The sequence below is a fragment of the Rutidosis leptorrhynchoides genome, chromosome 9 (genome assembly GCF_046630445.1).
Source record: "Rutidosis leptorrhynchoides isolate AG116_Rl617_1_P2 chromosome 9, CSIRO_AGI_Rlap_v1, whole genome shotgun sequence".
Lineage (NCBI taxonomy): Eukaryota > Viridiplantae > Streptophyta > Magnoliopsida > Asterales > Asteraceae > Rutidosis > Rutidosis leptorrhynchoides.
The window spans coordinates 23,642,409-23,655,059 of NC_092341.1; the positions used below are offsets into that span (position 1 = coordinate 23,642,409).

The following is a 12,651-nucleotide window of genomic DNA, read 5'->3' on the forward strand; positions in this document are numbered from 1 at the left end:
ATTTTGACACTATTTTTATGTTTTTATTTTCTTGGTTATCTGCTAGAAGTCATAATTGTAATAGTTGAAACTCTTAGTTCTTCAAGCATTTATAATTTATTAGTTTTCTTGCTAGTCTTTTATCTATATAATTTCATCGTTTGAAAAAATAATTATAATAAAACAAGCACATGTAAAACAAGGGATGTATTCTCAAAAAAGAAAAGATGTGCATGCCATAAAAATCATTCACTTTCTAACCTCTTAGCTTAAAAAATATTTTGTATATATATACATTTAAAAACCGATTAACCCGAATTTCAAAATGACATTTTACCAACATTTTTTCTACTTAAATTATGTCAATATTATTATTATTACTACTTAAATAATTATAATTATTAATTATCTCTGTTTCTCATAGGGTTAGGCTGCTCATAAAAGAGAGGTCACATGTATCTTGTAAAATAGAGAGAGAGGGGGTTATCAAAGTTTCAAAGGAGAGGTCAGATTTTTTTTGGAAATCCACAAATAGAGTACCTCCAAACACACTCTTATCTTCCTATCTTCTTCTTCATCTTCTCCATTTTTATATAACCATTTCATTTCTTCACTTCATTTTTCCATTAACACAAAACTCACTATGGCTCCACGGTCTAACAAAGGCAAAGGAAACAAAAACAAAGTTGATAATAAGAAAAAGAAAGAAGAAAAAGGTCATCATCATCATCTTATTATCTTAATTTCAATCTCAATTTTAATTTAATGGTTTCCATATCTTTTTTTAACCAAAAAACTCACAAATTTAACATGAATTTAATCTTATGCAGTTGTTCCAAGTGTTCTAGATATAACAGTTATAACTCCTTATGACACACAAGTTATACTCAAGGTACTAATATTTTTATTATTATTTTTTATTAGTTTGATTTGTAAACAATTTCTTTCTCTTGGACTTTGTCCTGTTTACTGAGTATTGTTATTGTTTTTGTATTTACTAGTTTGATTAATAGTTTGAATGTTTGATAAATATGAACTTAAGTTATATCGAAAATGCAGGGTATCTCAACAGACAAAATCATAGACGTGAAGAAATTACTAGCTGTTAATGTCGATACTTGCCATATTACAAACTACTCACTGTCACATGAGGTTAGTTTTTCATTGAATTTTACGATGGTTGAAATTACTAGTATTAAATTAGAATATATATATCTAATATTTAATTTAATTGAATACGGTGATAGAGTAATTGAGACATAATGATGTGTATTTGAAAATAGTGTGTCAATAATAGTTCTATCACTATTGATAATGAATTGGAATTAAATTGTTGTATTTATTAATGACGGCTTAATAATGTTGAACAGGTTAAAGGTGCAAAATTAAATGATAAATTGGATTTGGTTACTTTAAGACCATGTTTGATGAAGATGGTTGAAGGTATGTTGCTCTTTTTTCACCAATATTTTTTTATAATAAAAAAATACATACCATAACTAATAAATAAATAAAATTGAATATAATAAACTAAATACAATATGAACTTGAATAATTAAAAATATATGCAAGTTACACCGTAATACTACCAGACCACCATACCGTCATATCCACACCGTCACACCATAACCAGAACCATTTCTTCCGTTCATCTTGTTCTTCACTATTATTGAGCGTTATTTTGTTTATATAATACAAGTTTTTAACATAGAATATTAATTAACTCCCAATTTCAATTTTGGTTTTCAAGTTTTAGTTTTTTGTGTGTTGGTGGTGACGGTAGGTAGGTTTTATAGGTGAAGTTCTCTAAGGAATTTAGAAATGTTTCTCATCTAGTACGGAGTAAATAGTAGTGGTACTGGTAGTTGAATTTTATTTTATTTTATTTTTTTAATTGAAAAGTAAGCATTTTATAAATACCGAAAAAAACATACAAATATCCAATACATCCGAGGCTATGCGTTATAGCTAAATACTATCTTTGAATAACTACCGACTATAGCGGTTAACCTATTCCAGACCTATCACTTGAAACCGAAACAAACGAGGCTAGATTTATAAGCCATTAACTCCATATAAGCTTGGATTTTTTTAGCCGTTTGAAAATCCACCCGAAGCTTATTGCCTGAACAGTAGTTGAATAGAAAAAGTTTATAATAATTTATAAAAAAAGCTTCGTTTTACAAAGGAGTAAGTATGATGTTGTTAGAGAAGTTATTAATACTCAAATACTCAATCATAAGATATTCAATAGATTTTTGCTTATTTTTTTTGTTTACATTTACTATAATTAAATTACACGTGGATGAATATTTTATCAGCGGTTGTTATATCTTTATTTCTTTTGTAATTCTTTATGTTTGAGGGGACAATCCCAATGATTTCTCGCCTGTCCATTTGAATTTTAGATACGCATGGAGACAACTTAAAATTATTTACGGAGTAGTACGTATTACGGAGTACTTATTTACTGTATATTATAAGTGCATAAAATATAGGCGAATAAAAAAAAATTTTAAAAATGTTAATGCCTTTTGCTTTATTTCTTATGTTTTACAGTAATATACTCCGTATATGTCTTAACTTTTCTGATTAGTTTTCCACATAAATTGTCTTATTCTACAAATAAAATATTAAGTTTTCTAATTCAATGATGATTTTTTTATTCATAAAACCGATACATTAAAGACTCAAAAAGGTAATATTGTTACTAAATTTTTTAACACGTACTTACAGATGACTTACTATTAATTTTTATTTTATTTTTTGGTTGTCCACAGTTAAAGGTATGTACTTTCTTATTCTCATCGTGACAATTAAATTGAAATAATTTACATTATCTCTATGGAGATTTTTATAATACCAAAATAACATTTACATGTGTTTTATATTATACAAAAAACCAAGAAATGGAGAAATAATTTTAAGTTTGTAACGAATGCCATTGACTCGTAGTTATTGGTTGGAGACTGAGTTTAAGAGACTTAATTTGATAAAATCGAAAAGTAGTTTATATTAATAGCATCTCTCATCAAATGCACGCATTTTGAGTTTTTTTTTTTTTTTTTTGAAAGGCAAGCTTGCATCAGTCCGGACCGAAGCCTAGTCATCATTTGCACACACACGCGCTTTCGGGCAGGAAACCCGAACCACACTCTGAGGATCCGACCCTTTAACCATCCCGAGGGGCAGGCGGGCCGGATCTTAGTCCCGGAGCGGGTCGGTAAAACCTTCCCTTTGGGCCACCTTCAAGGAATATATTTCAATTCCTAGAGCGGGTGACGAGGCTCGAACCCGAGACCTCTAGCCCTGCAAGTACACAAGTGTAACCGCGGTACCATTAACATGTTTACGAGTTTTTATTCATTTATTTATAAATGAATTTGAGGGTATATTCTAACAAAATTCCCATAGTGGTAGATGACAATGTTCTTACTGACGCCAATGTCGTATGCTCTGTCACATTCTTCTATGACTTGAATAATTAGTAATTAGTTAGAAATATTTTATCATTAAATTTCTTTTCTTGAACTTGAAAAACGAAAGAAATAAAAGCTGGAAAATAGGTTGCTAAATTTATGTAATAGTTTTTTTTATGTAAATAATAAATACGAAACTTAAAATGGAAGACATAAACAATAAATTAATTATTATTATTATTATTTGACACTATAATTAATTATTATTATTATTATTATTATTATTATTATTATTATTATTTGACACTATAATAACTCATTAAAATAATATTGAAACTATACAAACTTTATAAATTATTTTTATAAATATTACTTAAATAAATAAAATTAAAATTAAAATAAAACCCGATTAATCAAACAACTTTTATTATTTTTGGTATCAAAGCATATTTTAAAAAAATAAAAATGAAGAACTACGTTTATGCATATTTTTTTAACCGTTCTCATTAATAATACTAATACAAAAATCTTATAAAGAAAGTTAACATTAGAAAAGAAATATTTAAAATTTACAATTAATTTAAGAGAGTTTTAAAACTTAAATAAATATAAATATAAATATAATATATAATATGCTTAAATAAAAAAATTTCATTCCAATTTGTCAGGTATTTACTAATCACATATTTCGGGTCATTTAGATACGGCGAGAAATAAAATTGTAATTGATTCATTACTACTTTAATACACCCATCAAAATTAATTTAATTTTTTAATTTTAATTTAATAGTTAAAAGTTAAATATTGAATAAATAGTTTTTGCGCTTCTGTTAATTTACAAAATTGCCACTGACTGTTTTATGTAGAGGATTATACTGATGAGGCGCATGCGGTGGCGCACGTGCGGCGGTTACTGGATATAGTAGCAAGCACCACGAGGTACACGAAGCCCAAGTCCGGAAGAACCACCGCCGGTGCCGGGGCTGGAGAAGCTCGATCCAAAAAAGGACGGTCTCAAAATCCGCAGTTGACTAATGGAGCAACAGAAACCGTTGAAAACGGCGGTTCTTCCGAAACAGAGACGGCGGCGACGGCAACGTCTCCGGTGTCGGATAATCTCGATATGGCAGCGATTCATCCGGTTCCGAAACTTTCCGATTTCTACGAATTCTTCTCGTTTTCAGATCTCCCTCCACCTATCTTACGTAAGCCCTATGATTACATTTCGAGTTTTCGTTTTCAGCTTATATGATCGCCTGTTTAATTTAATTAAATTATCTCTAATTTTGATTCGCAGAACTGAAACGAATTGTTCGACATGGCACACAGGAGCACCGCGAGGGCGATCACTTCGAAATGCAGGTTAGGTTAATTATTGAATTTAGGATGAAATATGCAATGTGATCATACATTTTTTATTTTTATATTTTATTTTATTTTATTATTATTATTATTATTTTTTATTATTATTTTTTTATTATTATTATTATTTTTATTTTTTTTAAAAAGAGCCTCTAGCAAGGATTGAGTTATATCTGCTGCCGTTAACAGCATTGAACATTCAACAACAATAACCAATCCCTGAATGTGATCATACATAATACATAATTAAGTTGTTTCAAGTTTTTATTATTGAGTTGAATTATATTTGCTGCCATTAACAACATTGAACATTCAAGTTTCTCTCATTTAAGTAATCAATGACATTTTCTGCAAGTTATAATCTGAACGCTGCGAGGAAAAATCGTGAGCTATTATTACATTATTACATATAATGAATGATGATATAATATTGTTTTTTTGATATGCAGATTAAAATATGTAATGGCAAGTTATTTCAAGTAGTTGCATCTACAAAAGGCTTCCATGCCTTGGGAAAGCATTTTATGCAAAGCCATTCGCTAGTGGATCTGCTTCAACAGCTTAGCCAAGCTTTTGCTAACGTGAGTATCGAATTTTTCTCTTATTGAAATAAAAAGATTTATGTATGGGAGTAATATTTACTTGATAATAAATTATTATGCAGGCGTATGAATTATTGATGAAAGCGTATGTAGAACATAATAAGGTAACATTCATTCATTTGCTTATCCATGTGCTAGATAAATATTATTTTGATGTTAATGTTAACACAACTTGTGTCATGAATTTCAGTTTGGTAATCTTCCGTATGGTTTTCGAGCAAACAGTTGGCTAGTACCACCATCGATTTTGGACTCGGGTTCGAACTTGCAGCCCCTTCCATCAGAAGACGAGAACTGGGGTGGAAATGGTGGAGGTCAAGGGCGAAATGGTCAACATGATCGTAGAGCATGGGCCACTGAGTTTGCGATATTAGCTAGTCTTCCTTGCAAGACCGAGGAAGAAAGGGTGGTTCGTGACCGAAAAGTATTCTTGCTTCATAATTTGTTTGTCGATGTTTCTATCTTTAAAGCTGTTTCAACGATACGTAAAGTCCTAGATTCTGCTGCAACTTTGAATTGTTCTCCGGGATCAATCGTCTGTGAGGATCGTGTAGGGGACTTGCGTATTACAGTGAGACGAGATTCAAGTGATGCAAGCTTAAAGTCTGAAGTGAAGGTAATTGGTGTTGGATCCTCTAGTATGTCTTCAGAGGAAGTTGCAATAAGAAACTTACTTAAGGGTGTAACCGCAGATGAGAGTGCAGTTGTCCATGTAAGTATGCATTGACCCCCCGGTTGATACATTTTTCTGCTGTAAATATTAAACGGACATTAAAACGTATTTCAGTGCAAGTGATCCAGTCCTTTAAAAAAACTTTTTTTGTTTTTGTTTTTTGTTAGTAGCATTTTATCGTTTACTCATACTGTTGCTGGCTAGGAAAATCTGAATAAATGCAGTTAACTTTTACAGGACACCGCTTCAATGGGCACAGTGTTTGTAAGACATTGTGGATACACAGCCACCGTAAAGATTGTTGGTGACATCAAAAAGGCGAAGTTCATGTCACAAGATATCGTTATTGACGATCAGCCTGAAGGTGGAGCCAATTCCCTTAACGTTAATAGGTATGCACTTTTGATCCTCGTGTGTAATGTATATGACTTAGCAATTAGCAATATAATGAGTATTTCTTAATCGAGACCAATAATCTATACCTAAAATGATTTTTTATTTATATGAGTTCTAGTTATAACAAATCGTTATATTTTAGTCAACTAAAACGAGTACATCAGAATTAAAAGGAGTATAATTTCTTATTGTAATCACTAAAGATTTCATACGAAATTATTTTTTTAGTACCATTAAAAAATAAGTTTTACTTACTCTAATGAGGTGGCGGATATGATTAATACCTGTTTATCTTTCCAATTAGCTTGCATCATTTTTTAATTTTTTGTATTGGAACCTATTACAGCTTAAGAGCTTTGCTTCCAAACTCGGGAGGTGTGGAATTATCAGGATCCCAGTCACCTCAGGCCGAACAGGGAAATTTAAAATCCTCAAGGTATTTGGTTAGACGAGTAATAAAGGAAAGTTTGACCAACCTAGAAAAGTCAACAGATTCTGGGAGACCTATCAGATGGGAATTGGGCTCGTGCTGGGTGCAGTATCTGCAAAAGCAAGAAGCACCAGCAGGAGACGATGCAAAAAGACCCAAAAATGATAAAGCTGAAACAGAGGTCAAAGGCTTAGGACAACAATTTAAAATGCTGAAGAAGCGGGAGAAGAAGCAAAGTGATGCAGATTGTTCGGACAGTACAGAAGAAATCAATCTAAGTCAAGAAAGCACCGTTATAGAGTCAGACAGCCCAGAATCAAACTTTGACTCAGAGTTGAAGAAACTGATATCAGAAGCAGCTTTCTTACGGTTGAAAGAAAGTGGAACCGGTCTTCATCTAAAGGTTTGATCATTTTTAATAAAAGTTTAGGTATAGCATGCCCTTGTTAAAGAATTTTTAAATGGCTAAATTCTCTACGCTTCTTCTAACAGTCAGGAGATGAGCTTATTGAGATGGCACATAGATACTACGATGAGGTCGCATTGCCTAAACTGGTATTATTCTGTTTATCAAATGCATCTAATTCATAATGGATGTTATACTATATTTGATGGCACAATAACAAATTCGGTCCTGTTTTAGGTAACTGACTTTGGATCACTTGAACTTTCTCCTGTTGATGGTCGCACACTCACCGATTTCATGCACTTAAGAGGGTTACAGATGCGCTCACTGGGACGTGTGGTGCGTATGCTTATAGTTTTCTTTCTTTTTGTATTGAAAAAACGACATCATATGTTTTCGACGTGCGATTGAATTCTATAATGACAAGGCCTCTGTTTGATCTTATAAAAAGTTTTTATTGTCGTTTTTACTTTTTATTGGACAATATGTAAAGGTTTACTGATGAAAATAATTATCTAATATGTTCTCTAATCTGACTAATTAGGTTGAGCTTGCTGATAAACTTCCTCATATACGATCACTATGTATTCATGAGATGGTTACACGTGCCTTTAAGCATATTCTTGAAGCTGTTATCGCGTCTGCTGAAAACCTTAACGAGTTGTCAGCTGCAATAGTCTCAACGTTAAATCTCTTGTTTGGGCCTTGGGAAGTAGACAATAGAAATCAAGAATTTCTTGAAGATCAAAGTCTTAAGTTACAATGGCTACAAGCTTTTCTTTCAAAAAGATACAATTGGAAGATGAAGGATGAATACCTAAACTTGAGGAAGTTATCAATTCTTCGCGGACTATGTCACAAGGTACCATTTGGATCAGCTTCAATTGTTTGTAAACTTTATAAGTATATCAATCTTAATAACTTCAACCATATCTAGATTGGATTGGAATTGGTTTCAAGAGACTTTGATATGGAAAGTCCCAATCCATTTAGGACTTCCGATATTATTAGCATGGTTCCCGTATGCAAGGTACATCTCTCTCTCTCTCTCTCTCTCTCTCACACACACACACACACACATACTCACTCACACATGTGCACACACAAAACTCAACTTATGCTAATATTGATATACGCGTAACAGCACGTACTATGCTCCTCTGCTGATGGGCGGACACTCCTGGAGTCATCCAAGATTGCCCTGGATAAAGGAAAACTAGAAGATGCAGTTAATTGTGGAACTAAGGTAACATTCTGTCTTATAAAGCAATTAAAAAGTCCTGTGCTTTGAATTAACAAGAAGTTAAACATTTTATATGCAATACTGAAGGCACTTGCTAAAATGATTGCTGTGTGTGGTCCTTATCACCGAACAACTGCTAGTGCATATAGTCTCCTTGCTGTAGTTCTTTACCACACTGGTGACTTCAATCAGGTGACATGCTTTCTTCTTTCTTTGATGATGATGTGTCCATGTCAAGAACTTATAATCCATGTAGACTTTTGATGATCATTGAATATATATCTTTTTTGCCTAACTTGGAAGGATCTTATGTACAGGCAACTATTTATCAACAAAGGGCGTTGGATATAAATGAGAGAGAACTTGGGCTTGACCATCCTGATACGATGAAAAGTTACGGGGATCTATCAGTTTTCTATTACCGTCTCCAACACATTGAACTGGCACTCAAGTAAGTAAATCGTCATGAATTTCTTTTTTCCGTTGACTATTTTACTTGGCTTTTCACTTATGATAATTAATGACATTTTGTTTCACAGATATGTCAATAGAGCCTTGTTCCTTTTATATTTTACATGTGGTCTCTCTCACCCTAACACGGCTGCGACTTACATTAATGTGGCTATGATGGAAGAGGGGATGGGAAATGTCCATGTTGCCCTCAGATACCTTCATGAAGCCTTAAAGTGCAACCAACGATTACTAGGAGCGGATCATATACAAACCGCTGCCAGCTATCATGCAATAGCCATAGCTCTTTCTCTGATGGAAGCTTATTCTCTGAGTGTGCAACATGAACAAACTACGTTAGAAATTCTTCAAGGGAAATTGGGAGCAGAAGATCTTCGTACGCAGGTGCGAACAAACTTTGAAATAACTAATCATACTTATTTATCTTGCTTCCATGTGATTGTAACTCTTATCCCATTACACACAGGATGCTGCTGCATGGCTTGAATATTTTGAATCTAAAGCCTTGGAACAGCAAGAAGCTGCAAGAAACGGAACTCCGAAACCAGATGCATCTATTGCCAGCAAGGGTCACCTTAGGTATTAATATGGTATATACAATTTATTACTCAGTGATAGTGGTAAGTATCTAACAATGTGAATCTGTGGACCAACATATTTTGACTTCGTTTTTGCAGTGTATCAGATCTTCTTGATTTCATAAGTCCAGATCAGGATTCCAAGGGAGCAGATGCGCAGAGGAAACGTCGTGTCAAGGTACTTCATTACAGACTAACAAAAACACTATGATAAAAATAATTTTGAAAATCATTTCAACCAACGACATTTAAATTTTCTGTTTTTTAACAAGGCTCCAGTGTTTGAAATATGTGCTTAACTTTTTGAATTGCAAGTAATGATCCTGCTTTGTATCCATCCTCCTGATAGGCATCTTCACCAGTTGGTGAGAAGTCTCATGATGTACAAACTGAGTCACGGAATGATGACATGGCAATGTCTGACGACATTACGACTGTTGTAACAAAAGCAGAATCTACTATTCGGGAGGATAAACAAGATATAGTTATCCAGAGAGCGAAGATGGTGGAGAATACTAGTAAAACTGAAACAGCAATCATAGAAGAGCTACAAGAAACGGTGTCTGATGAAGGATGGCAAGAAGCCAATCCAAAGGTGCGGTCAGGAAACGGTGGGCCAAAAAAGTTTAACCGAAGGCGACCAGAATTGACCCGACTACATGTTAATGGTTCTGAAAAGCACAAGGGGCAGAAATTAACACCGAGACCGAGTTCAACTGAGTTAACTCAGCCAAAGCAATCAAAGCCAAGTTTGACCATCGGTGAGGACTTAATAAAGCCTCCCATGAGAACTCCAGTTTCTAGAATTTCACCTAACGCAATGGCTTTAAAGTCTGTGTCATACAAAGAAGTTGCAGTGGCTCCACCAGGTACAGTTTTAAAACCGTTACTTGAAAAGGTTGAAGTTGAGGAGCAAGAGAAGGTAAAAAAAGACGAAATCATGACTGGTTCGGGTGATGCACCAGAGGAAGTAAAAAATGAAAAACTCGAGGTAAACGATGTGATATCAGATGATGAAGTTATTAAAGAAGTCGACATAGTTCACGAGACTGCATCAAAATCAGCCTTATCCGAAGAAGTTGAAGACTCAGAAGCTAGAACTAACAAAGCTGAAAGCAAGCTTTCAGCTTCGGCTCAACCATTCAGCCCAGGTGCTGTTCCTTTGACTCATCCTATAGCTACAAATGTTTACGATGTTATAGCTAGTCAAGGCATGTTAGCCGAGCCTGTTGGGTTTCCACCAATTGCGGCTCGTGTTCCATGTGGGCCCAGATCATCTTTATACTACAGAATGAACCAGTCATTCAGGATGAAAAACGGGTTCTTGAAGTATCAAATACCCGGAAGTGGGTTCGGTAACACCCCAAGAATCATGAACCCGCATGCACCTGAATTCGTCCCACAACGAGCTTGGCAAGGTTCTGAGTGTGCAGAAGCTAGTGATAAAAGTGATGAAGAAAAGTTACGAAAGAGCAGTTCAGATGCTGAAAAGGCAGAAATAGCAAGACAGATTTTACTTAGTTTTATTGTAAAGTCGGTTCATGATAATACTGAGACTAAACCCGAGACCAGCTCTGTTAATGAAAAAGGGCCTGGGCCCGAGTACAGTGACGGGTCAACTGAAGCAATATCGAAAGACAGTGCAATAATTAAGATTCTTTATGGGACTGAAGGACAACAAGAGACAAACACGAACGAGTCGAAGAATAGTAAAAATGGTGATGGTGAAGGGTTTGTGATGGTGACGAAACGAAGAAGGAACAAGCAGCAGTTTGCTAGTGGGGTTAGTGGGTTATATAACCATGGTCAGCAACAATCTGTACCTGCTTCAGTACGTTGAAGAGAATTGATTCCAAGTGAGGAAGGAAGGATTTGGGATTAATATTAATTAATACTACGTATTAAGATTAATTTTAAAAACTGTTATTTTTTGATAACATATGCAGAGGAGGTTGTTGTTGTTAATGTTCCTCTTCATGTATCAGGAGGTTGTATGACTAATAATGAAATTATAAATGCATTAATAACATGCCAGAGCAGAGGTTTTTACCTTTCAAATAACATTTGGCTGCTAACTGTTTTTCGTCAACGATTGACCGTAGTTATTTTTTTTATACGTTTGATGTATGATTATATCACTATTATTAAGTTGTTCACACCAATTTTTTGGTGAATTTCAATTTTTTTACACTGAACAAATCACATTTACAGTTAAAAATTTGTACAAAGATAGATACACTCACACTTCTAACCCATTGATATGAGTTTGTAATTGTTATATTCTACTCAGATTGCACCAATTTTTGAACCATTATCAACTCGTCATTTGAAAACCCTCTGCCCCAAATTTTTATAAATGTTGATGTAAGTATGTAACAAACAAGATATCCCATGTCTTATTAATTAGTAACTCAAACATAATTGGTACAATATTAATGTAGCCTGTGACTTTCACTTATAATTTTGTGGTTACAAAATCACTTGGAGCTTTAATGAATTGAGTAGAAGATCAAGTTCTTGAAATAATTCCAGATGGTTGATATATGAATGCAAAAAGCGTGAGGTCATCACTTGAGATGCATCCCACATTGCCCAACAAAAGAAACAAAGTAAGAAGAAACTGCCTATAAAAACAGAGGCCCAAGCTTAGAACAAGCATACCTTTCTCGGCCTTTTGGCTAAGATCAAGTGTAGTATCTGTTCTTATCAGTTTAATATCTGATATGTGAGCCATCGGCTCACTCGATATTAATCTTATTTTTTATGGGGAAAGACCCATCACAATAGCTTGCTATTGGGGTCTTTATGAGTCGCCTTGGCGTTGCACTACAGCCTTGGCTTGGCTCACCCCTCCAATTACTAGTTCCAAACTTCTCTTAAAGTAATTATTTCAAATAACGAAACAATCATTATCGTCTATAATTGAAATTGTTCGTCTACTATGACACCTGAAATACCAGATACTGTCCGTCTATAATTGAAATTGTTTGTCTACTATCCAGTTACAAGACAACTGAATTACCAGAAACTGTTACAAATTGGTCAGCCGACTCTCCACAGAAAATTGCTTCTGATGTTTTTAATGCCTTTAT

At 34.0% G+C, this 12,651-nt stretch overlaps 1 protein-coding gene and 1 non-coding gene across 2 annotated transcripts; both read left to right on the forward strand.

Annotated features, from left to right (window-relative positions):
* The first annotated feature begins 470 nt into the window (after positions 1 to 470).
* On the forward strand, positions 471 to 11,673 carry LOC139865858 (protein REDUCED CHLOROPLAST COVERAGE 3). Its single transcript, XM_071853961.1, has 22 exons — positions 471 to 695; positions 810 to 871; positions 1,039 to 1,131; positions 1,350 to 1,422; positions 4,265 to 4,603; positions 4,696 to 4,760; positions 5,210 to 5,341; positions 5,425 to 5,466; positions 5,553 to 6,074; positions 6,273 to 6,427; positions 6,778 to 7,264; positions 7,354 to 7,416; positions 7,505 to 7,606; positions 7,812 to 8,129; positions 8,205 to 8,297; positions 8,412 to 8,513; positions 8,598 to 8,702; positions 8,828 to 8,961; positions 9,050 to 9,365; positions 9,448 to 9,560; positions 9,659 to 9,737; positions 9,909 to 11,673. The coding sequence occupies exons 1-22, from the start codon at positions 623 to 625 to the stop codon at positions 11,397 to 11,399; spliced, it is 4,959 nt and encodes a 1,652-aa protein (XP_071710062.1). The 5' UTR covers positions 471 to 622; the 3' UTR covers positions 11,400 to 11,673.
* Positions 11,674 to 12,216: 543 nt separating this feature from the next.
* On the forward strand, positions 12,217 to 12,412 carry LOC139869623 (U2 spliceosomal RNA). Its single transcript, XR_011766226.1, has one exon. It is a non-coding gene; the product is annotated as a U2 spliceosomal RNA (small nuclear RNA).
* The last annotated feature ends 239 nt before the right edge of the window (positions 12,413 to 12,651 follow it).

What these genes read in the sequence shown, in the direction of transcription:
- LOC139865858 (XM_071853961.1), top strand. Translation starts at nt 623, where the DNA reads ATGGCTCCACGGTCTAACAAAGGCAAAGGAAACAAAAACAAAGTTGAT. An exon ending in TTCGCGGACTATGTCACAAG is followed by an intron (nt 8,130 to 8,204) that starts GTACCATTTGGA and finishes AACCATATCTAG; the next exon opens with ATTGGATTGGAATTGGTTTC. An exon ending in CAGAAGATCTTCGTACGCAG is followed by an intron (nt 9,366 to 9,447) that starts GTGCGAACAAAC and finishes CATTACACACAG; the next exon opens with GATGCTGCTGCATGGCTTGA.